Source organism: Silurus aristotelis (genome assembly GCF_946808225.1).
Source record: "Silurus aristotelis genome assembly, chromosome: 25".
NCBI lineage: Eukaryota > Metazoa > Chordata > Actinopteri > Siluriformes > Siluridae > Silurus > Silurus aristotelis.
Genome location: NC_139598.1, coordinates 14,583,429 through 14,598,990, shown reverse-complemented (window position 1 = coordinate 14,598,990; position 15,562 = coordinate 14,583,429). Strand labels below are relative to the sequence as shown.

The following is a 15,562-nucleotide window of genomic DNA, read 5'->3' as shown; positions in this document are numbered from 1 at the left end:
ACATTTAGCATTATTTAAATTAGGGCATCAACAATACGGGCCCACTGTGAATTTTGTGAAGATAGAGTACATTTGGAGAGGTGAACGAGGCCAAGCAATCAATGTGAGAAAGATGAACGTACAGAGAACCTGAACTGGAAACTCTAGTCTCTTCTTACACAATACCTCCTCGCTCCAAACACTTTGAATCATACTTTAATGTGATTTATGCATGGAAGGTCTGATGCAGTCTGATGCATGTGGGTTGGTATTTGTGTAGAGGCAACACCTTGTTCACATCCGAGACAATAGACAGATTTTGGGCATGCCTTCTAGGCACGTGGGCAGAAATGTATTAGAGGGGGAAGGGCCACGTTACAGGTCGTTCACGGGTGAAGTTTTGAGGAAACCCCCTTTCCCCTTTTTACCTCCAGCCTTGGTGAGTCCTTTGGGAAATGTCAGATTAAGGTTGGGACTCCAATCTATGCACACACTTCGATTGCTCCCTTCTCACACACATAGACTGAATGCCACAAGAACAATGTGCTGTGAGCCAAATGCTTTCTCTCTTTCCCTGAGGGGGCTGTTATAAAGCCTGAGCCATATGGGACCACGCGGACACTGAATTAACCAGCGGCACAATCACAACGCCACCAGCCTCTGTGTTCACAGCAGAGCTGCAGTGAATTAAAACCAATTAGACCACAACCACCCCCCCAAAGCTTTTACCTTAAACACGTTTTTCTTTTGTTATTAAAAATATTGAAAATTTTTGTTTCTAGTCCCATTTTCCTACCATTTCTATTAAATTGGAAAAAAGTGTCATTTTGTAGTTATTTTATTTGTAAATAGGCTCAAGTTAAAATTCAAATCAGTTAGAAGTTTCAGATACGAATTTTTCGGGACGATATTTGAGACATTTTTTTTTTCTTTTAGTCAAAAGAACAGCTTTTTTTTTTGATTGGATATATTTCTATCGAATGGAACACATGGCAATGGAATCGACCCTTTTAATTATTATACTTTCATAAATCCATGTCCATTAGTCCATGATGCCATTCACATTACAATGGCTATAAACAATAATTCTATCGTCTTATTTAGTCTCATGAAGTTATTAAGCGAAAAAAAAAAAAAAAAAAACAGCTTGTCATACTAATGAAAATTTGCAAAACATAAAAAAAAAAAAAAAATTTTTAAAAGATTTTCCTGTGATGGAAAACCTACAGCTGTGACAAAGCACTAAAACTCCTAAGACTAAGACTCCTTCCACCAAGGTTTTTTTAATCTGAAAATGTTTACCTTATGAAGGATTATACAAAATTATTTTTCAAGAAACAATTTCTTTCTTCAAATCTGTTTGTCTTCACTTTTAAATCATGTGACTTATGTCTAAGTGTATTGTTACTATAGAAACAATGAAGTATTTGAATGAGTAATTGTATATATTACAGTTGGAATTACTTTGAAATATCTTAAAAATTTTTATTAATATCAAAACTGAAATGCTTGTAAACATACATTGCCTATGAAAAGTTTGGAAACACCTAGTCTTTTATTTATATGTGACAAAATAGGTAATTTAACTGAGATTTACTTTGATCAAACAAATATATAAATGTACAGATGTTCCAGTTTATTTCCATTGAAAAATCCTCCCTTAGCATGAATAATAGTTTTACATGGTCTTGGCATCTGGACAGTTTGTTTCTCCATACATTTAGCTGTAATACTTTGCTGTACCTTTTGTACAACATGCCAAAAGAGTTCTTTGCTTGTTGAAGATTTATTTATGACCTTGTGATCCAGTTCATCCCAGAGCAGTTCATTAGGAATTAGATGCAGTGGCTGGGCAGGCCATTCCGTGTAAGACAGGGGTGTCAAACTCAGGCCCGCGAGGTCATATCAAATGTGTATTAGAGCTGGCCCGCCAGTATATAGCGCATACACCGCTAATACTACAAATCCCAGAATGCTTTGTTAGTTCGTAGTCGCGTCAGTCGAGACCGCTGAAAAACTCTGTGCTGAAAAACTCCGCCTACTCAGCGCTGAATTTATCTGGTGATTTACTGACTTTGAAGCCCAGAAATGCAGATTTGAACTGCTCAGTAATCCGTTTGTGGTTGACGTGGAAAGCGCACCAACCAACCTCCAAATGGAGCTGATTGAACTCCAGTGTAGAGACACGCTCAAGTCAAAGTACGACTCTGTGTGTGCTGCACACTTTCCATGTTTCCTCCCCGACACACTGCTCCAACTCCGTGCCCAAGCTGCTCAAATCCTCTCTATGATCAGCAGCACACATCTGTGTGAGTGTAACTGTTCTCTTTAATGAACAAAACAACACTCAGGAGTCTCACTGATGAACATCTTCACTCAATCCTGAGTATTTCCTCAGCTCAGAGCCTAAACCCCGACATGATGCACTTGTATCTAAGAAGAGATGCAGGTATCTGACTTCAACCAATCAGAGTAAATCAGAGTGTAGCAAACTGAGCTTGAATGAATGTTGTCTTTATGCACTTTTTTCTACTCCAAGGCATGAACTTTTAATAGTTAAAAGATTGCTTTTTTAATTGAAGGAAATTATTATTATTTTTGGTTGTTTTGTTGTTGGCCTGTGAAAAAAGGTTTACATTAAAAAGGAATTTAAAAGGCGAGAGAGAGAGAGAGAGAGAGAGAGAGAGAGATAATAAGAAACAAATACCACTGATGTTTTATTTCAAATTTAATTTCTCATGTGTTAATAATATTAAACTTTTGTTGTTTCAGATTCAATGTTTATGAAAAACTAGAGTTTGTTTCCATATGAAAAGGTTCAACATTACATATCTGGAGAGACGAAAAACATGCACAATTGCAGTCAATTTTTGAATAAATATTGAGTTTGACCCTCGTCCCTCTGCCCTTGGCCCTCGGCCTCGGCCCAGTTTTTAATTTTGGCCCACTGTGAATTTGAGTTTGACACCCCAGGTGTAAGAGATAACACTCCAGCCGACTGTATGTTCTCTAAATAATGTTTACAGAGCTTAGATTAATGCTTTGGGACATTGTCTTGTTGTATCGTGAAGTTGGTTCAATTAGCCTCAGTCCAGGCAGAATTGCATGGTATTGAAGTATGGAATTGTAACCATCTTGGTTCAGTATTCCTTTCATCTGGAATAAGTTTCCAACTTTCCCTGCTCTAAAACAGCCCCAAACTATTAAGCTTGCACCTCCATGTCTGACTGTGGGTGTTGAGGCAGTCTGCTAACATCTTCCCTCCTGTTCTTCATCTTACAGAAGTTCTTTTGTTAGAGCCAAAATATCACATTTGATCTCATTTGTCAACTTTCTTCCAGTCATTCACCGTCTAATCCTCATCTGTCTTTGCCTTTTACTTCGTTTTTTGCATATAAATAAAAGGAACATGCATACATCTCAAACATAACTAGAATAGGTGACCAAACTTTTAATAGCCACTGTACTTTAGAGTTTGAAAGATGCTTCTTCTTCTTCTTTTTTCTCTTCTCCTTCTACATTTTTCTTCTCCTTTTTATGTTTGTTTATAATTTCAAATTCTTGAGAAAACTTGGCTTAGCCACATTAGCTTAACCCTAACCCTAACCTTTGCTCTGTCCTTTACAGAAGAATCATTTGGCCCAAGCCAGTTTCCAGGTCAAAGCCTTCAACCAGACTTTCATCCTAGACCTGGAACTGAATCAGTGAGTACCTGAAGTACACCCTTTCTTCACTGTTTGAATTGTAATTTCTCAACATGTGTGCTATGACAAGCTCACAAATGGCATTATTACATGGTCATAACATCAGCATGCTTGCTGTAATGATTAAGATGCTCTGGATGATATGAATAATGTGGGTAGAAGTTTTTTTATTTTACTTTTGGAAAGAGTGGAGACCCTTTGTCGATCGTTTTAGAGCTACTGATGGACTGCTGGATCATAATGGCTGGAGATTTATGTTGAAACCTCAGGAGAGGATCCTTGCCTAGAGTCCTATCGATCACTACATCCGGCTGATGGGAAATCATCTCTCTTACTTTCTCTTGCGCTCTTTCTCTGTGCCGACAGCGAGTCTAGCGACTGTAAGACTGTAAGCATCTGCATATTTATGAAGGAATGCACAGGGAGCAATGACCCCAGTGCTAGGCTAGCCTCTGCTGCACATAAAACAGTACTTATCTATTTGTTTTCTTCGGATGTGAGAATCCCCATCATCAGTCATGCCATCATCCCTCACCCTTTACCTTAAATCTTTGCGACTTTTTTACACTTTTCTGGCTCATTAAATTACCTACAAGTTTGCAGTCACTAATAATCTTTTGTCTGTTGTTTTCTGTCTGTTTTCTGTCTGCTTCCTACTAATAGGCTTAGTTTCAGCACTGCCTTTGACAACATTCAACTTTCCCCTCAGAGGTTTTTAAAACCCCAGTCTACTTCTGAAGTAAAATCATGTAAATCTAGATTAAGACAAATTATAGAACCAGATTTAGTCTTAGTCCTGTTTAAATAGCCATTTCATGTTTATGATAAGGTTTAATCCTAGTCTGGAAAACTGGCCCAAAATTAAACCCTTGTCTTCTTCTCTACTTTTCTTTATATTTATATTGCAATAAATAAGAACATTTAGCATTTATAATATAGCATGTCCTGTTGTCCTCCAGTCCTTTACTTCCTTCCTTACAATCGTCATTTTTCATTCCTTCCTTCCTTCTTGCCTTGTTTCTTTCCTATCTTAATTTCTTCATTCTTTCTTTATTTTCATTCACCTTTCCATTCTTTCCACCTTTCCCTCCCACCCTCTTTCCTTTAGTCCCTCCACTTTTCTGTAGTCTCTTAATTTTTCCTTCTTAAACTCTTCCTTCCTTCCTTCCTTCCTTCCTTCCTTCCTTCCTTCCTTCCTTCCTTCCTTCCTTCCTTCCTTCCTTCCTTCCTTTTTTGTTTCTTTCTTCTCTCCGTCCGCCTTTCCTTCCCTTGTTAATATTTTCTTCCCTTATTATTATCATCTCTCTTTTATCTTACTTTATTTTATCTTGTCTGTTAGTAAAAAAAGGTTTGGTAGTAAAAAAAAAAGGCTTTTGAGAAATGTAATTAGCCAAAATGTATTAGTTATTCATAAAAGTTTGGCCATTGCTGTACTCACACAGCGCTCAATTACACTTTTCCGAACTTTTGCTCTGCTACTAACCTGCAGTGATAATTGCCATCTCTTACACACACAACGGAACTACTGGCAAATTGTGGGCGAACTATAATAATGTACCATCGTGAATATTTCAGAAGGCCCTTCAATACCCAGCATGAAGAACATTTCCCTTTTAATATATGACCCTCTTTATGTCTCCAAAAGGCTCTTTGTGAACCTGGTATGTGTGTGTGTGTGTGTGTGTGTGTGTGTGTGTGTGTGTGTGTGTGTGTGTGTGTGTGTGTGTGTGTGTGTGTGTGTTGTAAGGTACTCAGTAATTGTTATACCATTCACTGTAATTTAACAGTAATAGAAAACCATTACATCTGACATAGACTGATATTATGCTAATCCCATTACAGGACTTCAATTCACACACACACAAAAAATATATTCAAATATACAAACCAAATTTGCAGTTTGAACATCATAGAATTGTTCTGTTGTAAATTTAATGACGAGCACGATCATGTCTGTGTATAAGTGTGGTGAAGTACTGGTGCAGAAAATGTGAATGAGTGTGAGTATGTGTAATACTGGAGATTAGTGGGTATGGATCATACAATAGTGTTTATGGTCTTGAAATAATCACAAAATAATGTGATTCTGTGACTCAAAGGAATTCCATATTTCTCTGGGCATATCTACTTATTTTAGATGTTGCTAGGGCCTTCACAAATTTTGTGCATATTTAGACTCTTTTCACGTGTGTTCAATTGAGAAGTGGATTTTTCAGCATTATTACAGAGAGTTGGATTATGGGTTTTCAACTAATCATCCTATGTAATGCTATCTAACAAACTCATACAATATTACTCAAAATGTCTTAATCATTAAAAATTATTCAAATTTTTTTCTGGCTTGAGAAAAAAAGTAAATAAAACAAAACATTCCAGTCCTCATTCAGTCCTCCCGACTAGTGCTCCTTAGAAGCGTAGCCAAGAGCATGGAAGCATGGAAGCACAGGAAGCATGGAAGCACAGGAAGCATGGAAGCACAGGGAGCATGGAAGCGTAGGGAACAAGAGAGGTAGAAAGTCAGAATGATCTATGGTTGTAACTGGTAGATCGGACCGTGAATGATGCGGAATAGGAACCTTATAAAAGAGATAGGTAAATAGGAAACAGGTGTAGGTGATTAGCAGAAGTAGGACAGGTGTAGGTGATTAGTAGCAGAGCAAGGCTGAGTGAGAGTGTGAGCCTTGGAGGGAGGCCTGGCTGGTGGTTCTCTGACACCTGGGGTGCAGTCAGGCATTCCAATTCAACCCAAAGGTGTTTAGTGGGGTTGAGGCCAGAGCTCTATAGCAGTCCAATGTCTCAATACTTTTGTCCATATAGTGTATTCTTTAAGATATACAAAGTATGAAAATATCATTAAAATTGTTTGAAAATTGTTTTAGTATCTTCAGGGTTTGTTCAGATTCAGGGTTTGTGTAGCGTATTTTGAAAAGCTATTAGCTGCGATTTCCTGTTTCAGATGGAACTACATTACCGTATAGAATTAAATTAGAGCTAAGCATCTCTTTGTATGTGTATTGTATGTGAGCAAAATGTGAAGGGATTTAAATAACCAAACCTTATCTATCCCAAATGAGTAGAGTATCTGTTATGTCTTTAGGTTTAGCACTTTCAGCCTTGACTTGAGTTCCTCAGTGTTTAGTGTAAGGTAAATTAAATTAGATGGACACTTTAATTATATTGAAATATATATTAATATAAAGTATATGATGTTCCATTTCAACCAAAATAAAGCATATCTTCATTGAGTTGGCTTTGTGCACAGGGGCATTGTCATGCTGGAACAGATTTGGGACTCCTAGTCCAAGTGAAGAATACAATCCTATACATCGTGTGTCTCCAACTTTGTGGTTACAGTTTGTGGAAGAAGAGCACATGGTTGGAAGATTCAAGTGTCCCAATAATTTAGGTTTATATAATTTAGGTTGTCATGATTCTTCTGTGCTCTCTCTCTCTCTCTCTCTCTCTCTCTCTCTCTCTCTCTCTCTCTCTCTCTCTCTCTCTCTCTCTCTCTCTCTCTCTCACTCTCTCACTCTTTCTCTCTCTCTCTCTCTCTCTCTGGGTTGTTAGCCTTTTGTTTTCAAGCTCCAGAATCCAGTACAATAAACAGCTACTGATTAATCGCTCCACAATCCTTATCAGTTGAAATCCACTCCCTTTCTTTGTCATGTGTTTTCATATCAAGTTCTCCATTTGTGTGTGTGTGTGTGTGTGTGTGTGTGTGTGTGTGTGTGTGTGTGTGTGTGTGTTTGTGTGTTTGTGTGTGTGTGTATACATGGCTGAACCCCCCCTCCAAGAGTCCATCTTTGTTCTGAATGATCACTGACCTTCACTGCGTTCAACGCTTGATGACTGAAGTGGAGGAGGGGGACAGGGCTGATAGGAATATTTTCAAATATTCACAATAGTTTTTTTGATCAGAGCTTTACTTTGTTGAAGCTGTACCTCAGCTGCTCAGATCATCTTTTATTCAAAGGCGGCTGATTCTAAGAAATAATGCTAAAAGATTTTTTTTTTAATGTCACTAGTCTTATCTGTATAACCCAGAGAACGAGAGAGAGAGAGAGAACACCCCCTGTCTCTAACACTTACACACACACACACACACACACACACACACACACACACACACACACACACACACACACACACACACACACCCAGCCTGTGCGCATTGTGACTAATGAAGTCGAGTGCTACATAAGAGGGGAGTCGACAAAAATAGGGGGTTTCTCCATTTTCAATTATCCAACATCGCCATGACAACAGACCATAAGGCCAAAAAGAAACACAGCACGCCGGCCTTAAACGGAAGCTGTAGCATTAAATGAAACAAACACACACTTATTTAATTGTATGTGCTTTTATTTATTTATTATTTGGACAATAGGGAAGCATTACTTTAATTCTACCCTAATTCTAACCTAACTGCAGAAAATTTACCCTAATTACTGTAATTCTATATTAATTGCAGAATTGCACAAAATGTACATAACTTACCCTAATTCTACCCTAAATGCAGAAAAGTACCCCTTTTTCTACTCTAATTCTACCCTAATTTTAGAATTGTAGAAAATGTACTTTAAGAATTCTAGTTCTACTCTACCTGTGAAAAATGTACTATATTTACCCTTATTGCAGAATTGCAGACAATGTGCTTTGAATACCCTAATTCTAAGTTAATTGCATAAAATGTACACTAATTTTACCCTACTTGCAAAACTGCAAACAATATAAGGTGCAGGAAATGTAGGCAGATACAAACAACAAATAACTTCAACACAACTACAGCCATGATTAAGTATTACACAAAATAATTTTCAGACATTAATGACTATAATTTAAAATGTATATAATTTTTTTTTTTTTATTTCTTATTTCAAATATTTATTTGAAATATTTATCTCTGAGATTTGGGATTTCTTTTTTGTTGAGTCATACAGAGTTATGTGGGTGGTTCTGGTTCGGTGTAAACTTGTGGTTTCAGGCTGCGATCCTGAATGTTTATGCAAAATGCTTTTAATTCTCATTTTGTGTGGGTTAGTGAAAAAAAAAAAAAAAAATCTGATAATCATAAACACACACACACACACACACACACACACACACACACACACACACACACACACACACACACACACAGCTGGGAAGTGAGTTATTCCCTAATTTTTATACCAATGGTCAAAATCTCTGCATTTGTAGATCAGAATTAATTTCACTGCGGCCAGTTTGATTGTGTGTGTGTGTGTGTGTGAGAGAGAAAGAGAGAGAGAGAGAGAGACGGTGTGTGTCAGTGGATGTAGCCCAGGAGTGGTGAGTTTGCCGATTTGTATCCACTTGGGATTTTGTTTTGTTGTACTTGCTATGTTTTCGTCGGCTCTTTTGAATACGGATGACGTCTGTGAAAAAAGTACCGAGCTTGGCGTAAACTTCGGACCGCAGCATGCAGAAATCCCTCATATCTGTGATTTTACTTCTGTTTAGAGCATCACTTTTGCCACAGAATACAAAACCTAACCCTAACCCTAGACTACTCCAACTATTAAAAAACAGTTGTGAACAGTGTGACATGTGGTAGTGAAAAAGGCTGAACCTAAGAATTTTGTGTGATATTGGTTTTACAGAAGCACCATGGGGCTCAGGTGTGTCAGGAATATATAAGAGCTGCAGGAGAGCCAATCTTCATCCCAATTCCTTTCTGCCTCCTGGCTACTATTTTTAAGATGGGGGTCCTTATTAAACCCTGTACACGCCTCTCTATCTCTCTCTCCATCTCTCTTTCTCTCTCTTTCTCTCTCTCTTTCTATGTATATGAAACACACACACACACACACACACACACACACACACACACACACACACACACACACACACACACTCTAAAGAAACTTGCGGTTTGTGAGGAAAAATTCTAACAATAAGAACCACAAAAAACAATGGTTGCATATTTTCTAATTTTTTTTTACTGAAAGTCATGTACTAAAATGGTTTAATACAAAAACATGTACGTTACACTCCTGAAATATATACATACACTATATATATATATATATATATATATATATATATATATAGAGAGAGAGAGAGAGAGAGAGAGAGAGAGAGAGAGAGAGAGAGAGAGAGAGAGAGAGAGAGAGAGAGAGAGAGAGAGAGAGAGAGAGAGACCTAAAAAAGCTGAAACCATTAATATGTCTGTTCTCTTAATGCGAATCACATACACCAAATGCATCCATCCTCATCCTGTTTAAACTGTGTCTACATTACACATCCTTAACACTATGTTGCTTCCTCAGCGTGGGACATTACAGATTATATCAGCGGTTAACAATGCGTTTAATGGAAGCAAAAATAAAAGAAAGAGAACGCCGTGCTGCCTAGATGGAGCGATGGTGCAAGAGGAGGTTGAAAAGAAAAAGACGGAACCTCTGCGTCCTTCATGCACTCTTAGGTCTGCGTTGTGGAGGTGGAGGAGCAGAGCACGCCTCCAGACATGATTATCAAGCAGAAGACGGGTAATCTGAATTGAGAGGAGAGCAATACTGAGAAAAAAAAAAAACACATCAGTATGTTTTTGTGTGAGAGAAAAAATAATGAAAAAGGCTGCAGTGACATTCACCCCACCATGTCATCCTATTGTTAATGCTTACATTGGATTAATGAGATGATCGTTTATTTTGACCCAGTATAGTATCCAGCAAATAAACACTGTAACAACTAACAAATATATGGCTGAACATAAACAAAGGTGATATGTTTAAAATACTAGGAAAATTTCATATTTTATAAACAGGGCTGGGATTGAGGGGGTGGTGCGAGAACAAAACCCCTCCCCCATCTCCAGTGAAAACGGTCACCTTTGTTTTCCATCTCTTTGTATTCATGTTGGATGGATCTGTATTTTATTCTTGTCAAACCAATTAGGTTTGAATAGTTTAAAGTATAACGCAAGTACGGGGAAAAAAAATTCAGTACGAACCACTTTCGATCGATAGGTGCTGCATATACGATTTGTTCATTCTGCTCTCTATGCTAGAAAAACGGTATTCAAGGTCTTTCGAAAGTGTGGTTTGTGCTGTGCCCTTTCTCACTGTAAAGATCAATCCATACACATTCAAAGTAAATTCAAGACTGTATTTTAAACTGAATAGAAAAAAAAACCTCACAGCTTTCCAAATCAAAGCCACAAGATCACCAGTACTCCTTAACACGCATAATCTACTGACAATTTATGTAGCATGACGTTATCTAGTGCAAGACCCTCAGATTAGATACTATCTGCTGCTCAATCCTCAGTATCAAGAAAATAGGTGTTATTGTGCTTAAGAATGTGACTAAAACTTTTTCTACAGTACCAGATAAAAGATTAAAGCCTTTTACTTGAACTGCTGTTACGCCACATTGCGTCGCAGTGATGGTTTAGATTATCTACATCGCTAAAGGTTCCACATACCTTCACAATCAACAGCACTAGCTTCTGCAGTCTCTTCTGTGCACTTTTGATGTGTGTAATATATTTTGTATACCAGGTCTTTGGTTTCTGTGTGCACTTTATTATGTAATCTGTGTATTTGGTTTTCTGGCCTGTCAAAAACGTCAGTGTCATTTAATAAATGCTGGACAGATGCTTGACAGATTTAATAAAGACATAGTCAAAAGCACAGAATCAGCAAGCAGGCTCAGAATCATTAGACAGGCAACATATTCAGGCGTTAAATGAACAGTATAGTTAGAATATACAGGCTAGAATTCAGAACTAAGAACCATACCAGTCAAAATTAGAAAATAGGACACAAAGGCTTGGTAAAGAGACAAAAGCACCTAAGTGTATTACTTTACAGTCGGCCAAAAAAGGCCTTTTAAACAGTGGATGTGTAGTAACTCGTGGGAATTGGAGACCAGGTCAGCCATGTTTGAAGACCACAAGTCTGTCAATGACCTGACACTAGGGCATTAGCTAAATATAAGGATTAAACAAATGTGTGTGTTTTTTTTTTGTGTCATTTTAGTGAATTAAAAATGTCTTACCTTTTTCGTTTTTCGTTTATTTTTTTTAACCAAGAAAATGACTTAAACCCTACTGTCGCCATACCATTTGTTGTAGCTTGGACAGTTTTCTTCCATGACTAATCTTTTATTAAAATTTTTTACAAAAATAAAACAAACTTTATTTACACTTTACAATCTGACAGTAATTTGAGTATTTTATTATCAACTGACTCCATTCAGTGCAAGTCATCAGAGTAAAGTAGTGACCATACATGTATTGTGCCATATGGGTTCATGCAGTTATGCAAGGTACGCCAACATTTCTTGAATTGTTGCTCTCCACAAAAATGACTAGGCTATAAGAATACCGGTAACACCCCGTAACTGAGTTACAGTAAAGTGGAGTTTTCCAAGACGGGTTCCACTTGGAACAGACCTCGAAGTGTCCATCAAAAAGCTGGCTTTATAAAACAGACGCATACAGTAAGTGCTGCCAGCATTGCTTTAGAGGTTGCAGAAGTGGAAGGTCTGCTTGTCAGTAATCAGACCACATGCCACACACTGCAACAAGTCCGTTAGCATGGCCGTCGTCCAAGAAGGAAGCCTCTTCTGAAGCTGGCTCACAAGAAAGCCTGCAAACAGTTTGCTAAAAAGAAAATCTCCAAGAGCATGAATTACTGTATACCATATCCTGTGTTCTAATGAGACTTAGATAAACTTGTTTGGCTCAGATGGTGTCCAGCATGTGTGGCGACACTGCTGTATGTCATCGGCACATTGAAATTCATGTTTTTCTGCCTTAATTAATGATGCTGTTTGTAGCATTTCAGCATTTCAGGTCAGTTCATTACAGGTGGCTAGTTATCCAACTGTATACAATAATGACTGTTTATAGCTGTCTAAACCTCAGGCTTCCACACAAAAATTTCCATTTTTAAGGTAACAATTTAATGATACCGTTGAATTAATATAATTAGATTTTAGTATCCTTTGACTGAGACTAGCATTTTTATCAAGACTCTGAAGAAAGATCTACGGTTAATAAGTAAATGATGGCGTGTGTCAGGGTTATGACTAAATCGCTTTGCTAGCCTTAAATAGTTAGCACAGCATTTTATTAACATGAGTATAATCAGCTATACTAGTTCTAGATTTTATATAACGAGTTATATTCTGTGGAATTGTATACTGTACATTAATGTCACTGAAACGTCTTAGTGCATTTTATGAAAAAGCTGTACAAATGCCCATTTTTCCATTTCCTTCTCCCATATTACATTGAGGTCTTTTCCATCTCTTTTAACCTCAATTTTATGGCAGATTGACAGGCATAATGGAGGACAGGCCAAATCAGAGGTCTGCTATCTGAGTAATGATAATGATTCCATTAGTGTTTTATGGCAACATCCCCTTTTGTCCAGAAACAATGTGGCAACATGGAACACGGTGGTTTCAAGTAATTGTGTGTCTTTGTCAGTCATGACTTTTTACTTTTCTGTGTGTGTGTGTGTGTGTGTGTGTGTGTGTGTGTGTGTGTGTGTGTGTGTGTGTGTGTGTGTGTGTGCGCATGTGCGTGTGCATGAATTGACAGCATGATCCTGTTTAAAGCAAAGAAAGGCTGGCAGATAAAGGAGTGACCCTATGCACCCACATTAAACCCTCAATTTCTGCTTTAATTAGTGAACATGGCAGAGATGCCACTATTGCACCAATGTATCATGTAACAGTGCTGTTGAAGTGTCAATTCCAATTAGTCAGAAGATGTTGATTTATTTTCTTTAACAGCAGCTTTGACAATGGTGCTGGCCACAATGCACTTGGTAGATTCTATGTTTCGTAACTTTGGACGTATTAACTTCAAATAAGAGAGACAAAAGACAGGAGAGCGAGGGAACAACTGTTTATAGCTATTCAAATGTAAGTAAAAACATGACCAAACTTGTTTCTTCTGTGTTCCACAACATTAGACATAGCAAAATTAGTGTGGTAGAACAGAAATCAAATACCTCAGGACAAATTGCTGTTGGAAGAATTATAATCTTCACACTCATCACCTCACTCTTTTGCCAGATTTCACTCTGTTGCTGGTCGCTGTTGTGTTTTATTCCTCACTTATCCATATAATAGAATATACAAATGCTGCACTTTTTTTGTTGTTGCTAAGAGCAGATGAGCGATAATTGGGACATGATACAGATTTTAGTATGAGCTTGCATACTGTGAGTGCAGGTTAGGTGACACTGATAAATTAGGTGTGTATATTTTTGGATCTGTGCACATCTTGCATCTTGTAGCTGCTTGATACTCACAGTACAGATCAGATTTCAGGTTCTGGCATTCTGTAGATATTTAAACATATAATCCTGTATCATAATTAATTAGTATTTTGAATGTATATATCATGTTTTATTTATTGTGTGTGTGGGTGAGGTTCAGATAAAGGTACAGCCATATCTTTTGCTTTGCTGAGGCTGCAGTTTGGGACTCTCAGGGGGCCGGATGATACTGTAACACGCTGCAGGCTTTTAAAGCCGTACAGCAAAATTTCAAAGAGCTAAAATGTTCGTTACACACAGCACTGGTCCATGGAAGTGGCTAGAGGCTAAAGCTGGCACTATGGATTCTTCAGCATTTTATGTCCAGCTTCAATAATTTCTCTTAAAAGGAGAAAATCCTGAAAATTCTGCATATCAAGGGAGTGAATGAATGCATGAAGGATGAAAGGAATGAAGATATTTGTTAAAGTATGCTGAAATAATTAGAACAGTTAAGTAGTAAATTAAATATTAAATGTAAAACACACACACACGTGCATAAATCCAAATGTTACCCAAATGGGGTCTAATAAATGTAAACTATTTCATTACATTTTTCCATTTATTTACTTTTATTAAATCAATAAAATTTTTGTGCCAATTTAATTGATTACTCAATTTGATTAATAAAAAGTGTACTGCATTAATTACATTTATTCTATTTTTATTTACATTTTTTAATATTATAAAATATATTTTTATATATTATTTAACCAAGCAGGCATTTTATTTAAAATTCACAAATGTTAAAAATAATAAACCGTGTTAACAAATAATGACAAGCAATTTTATGTTTTGCATGTCTTACCCCTAACTGTAGTGAAATTGAACCGGACCGCAACTTTATAACCGAGGTACGGACCGAACCGTGGATTTTGTGTGCGTTACACCCCTAACATTCACATATAAATGCATGTAATGTATTTAAATTATATTTTTAATGTAGAAATGTCCATTGCAAACACTTTTTAGAACACTGCTGCTGCATTACTTTAGAAAACAATAGATAAAAAGGCTTTAACCTTAGATACGTGCATTATTTAGCACACTTTTTTTACAGCAGTATCACACTAGCCGTGAGTGGCTATAACACTTCAGCTGAGTGTTTTTCCCTTGCAGCCTGACACCCGCTAATCCTGAGGCCCCTGATCATTAACTGCTGATGCTTTGCTGCGTTAATGCAGTGAGAACACTGAACTGCCAGGCAGTGTCATGTACATCATCTTTTCTTTGTTTGTTCAGCAAATGGCTTTAACAGCACAAAGCTGAAGTACTGGTTACAAGCAAATTGGAAAAATTCCTGTTTCTAAGCAATAACTGGAAAGAAAACACTCTGGGAAACACAACACACGCTGATGATGAGCAGGTGTATTCTAAGTCAGTACTTCTCTATTACGCCCTCATTTATAAGGCTGTGGAACATGTAATGATCACTGAAATGTTGAGACGTGCACACGTCAGAACACGTGTTACGTGGGTGCAAATTAGATTAGAAATTCACAGAATTAGTATCATTCTAAAGAAATGTGTGTAGATTCTGATTTCATTATTAACCTTCTAAAAGGTCTACAGACTTTTTTT

The 15,562-nt window shown here is 37.3% G+C and overlaps 1 protein-coding gene across 2 annotated transcripts in view; it reads left to right on the top strand.

Annotated features, from left to right (window-relative positions):
- adam22 (ADAM metallopeptidase domain 22) overlaps positions 1 to 15,562 on the top strand; it is a 79,394-nt gene that overhangs the window by 5,187 nt on the left and 58,645 nt on the right. For both annotated transcript variants that reach the window (XM_083530090.1, XM_083530089.1), the window contains exon 3: positions 3,607 to 3,683. In XM_083530090.1, coding sequence (XP_083386216.1) covers positions 3,607 to 3,683 — 77 coding nt within the window. The remainder of the gene's footprint in view (positions 1 to 3,606; positions 3,684 to 15,562) is intronic.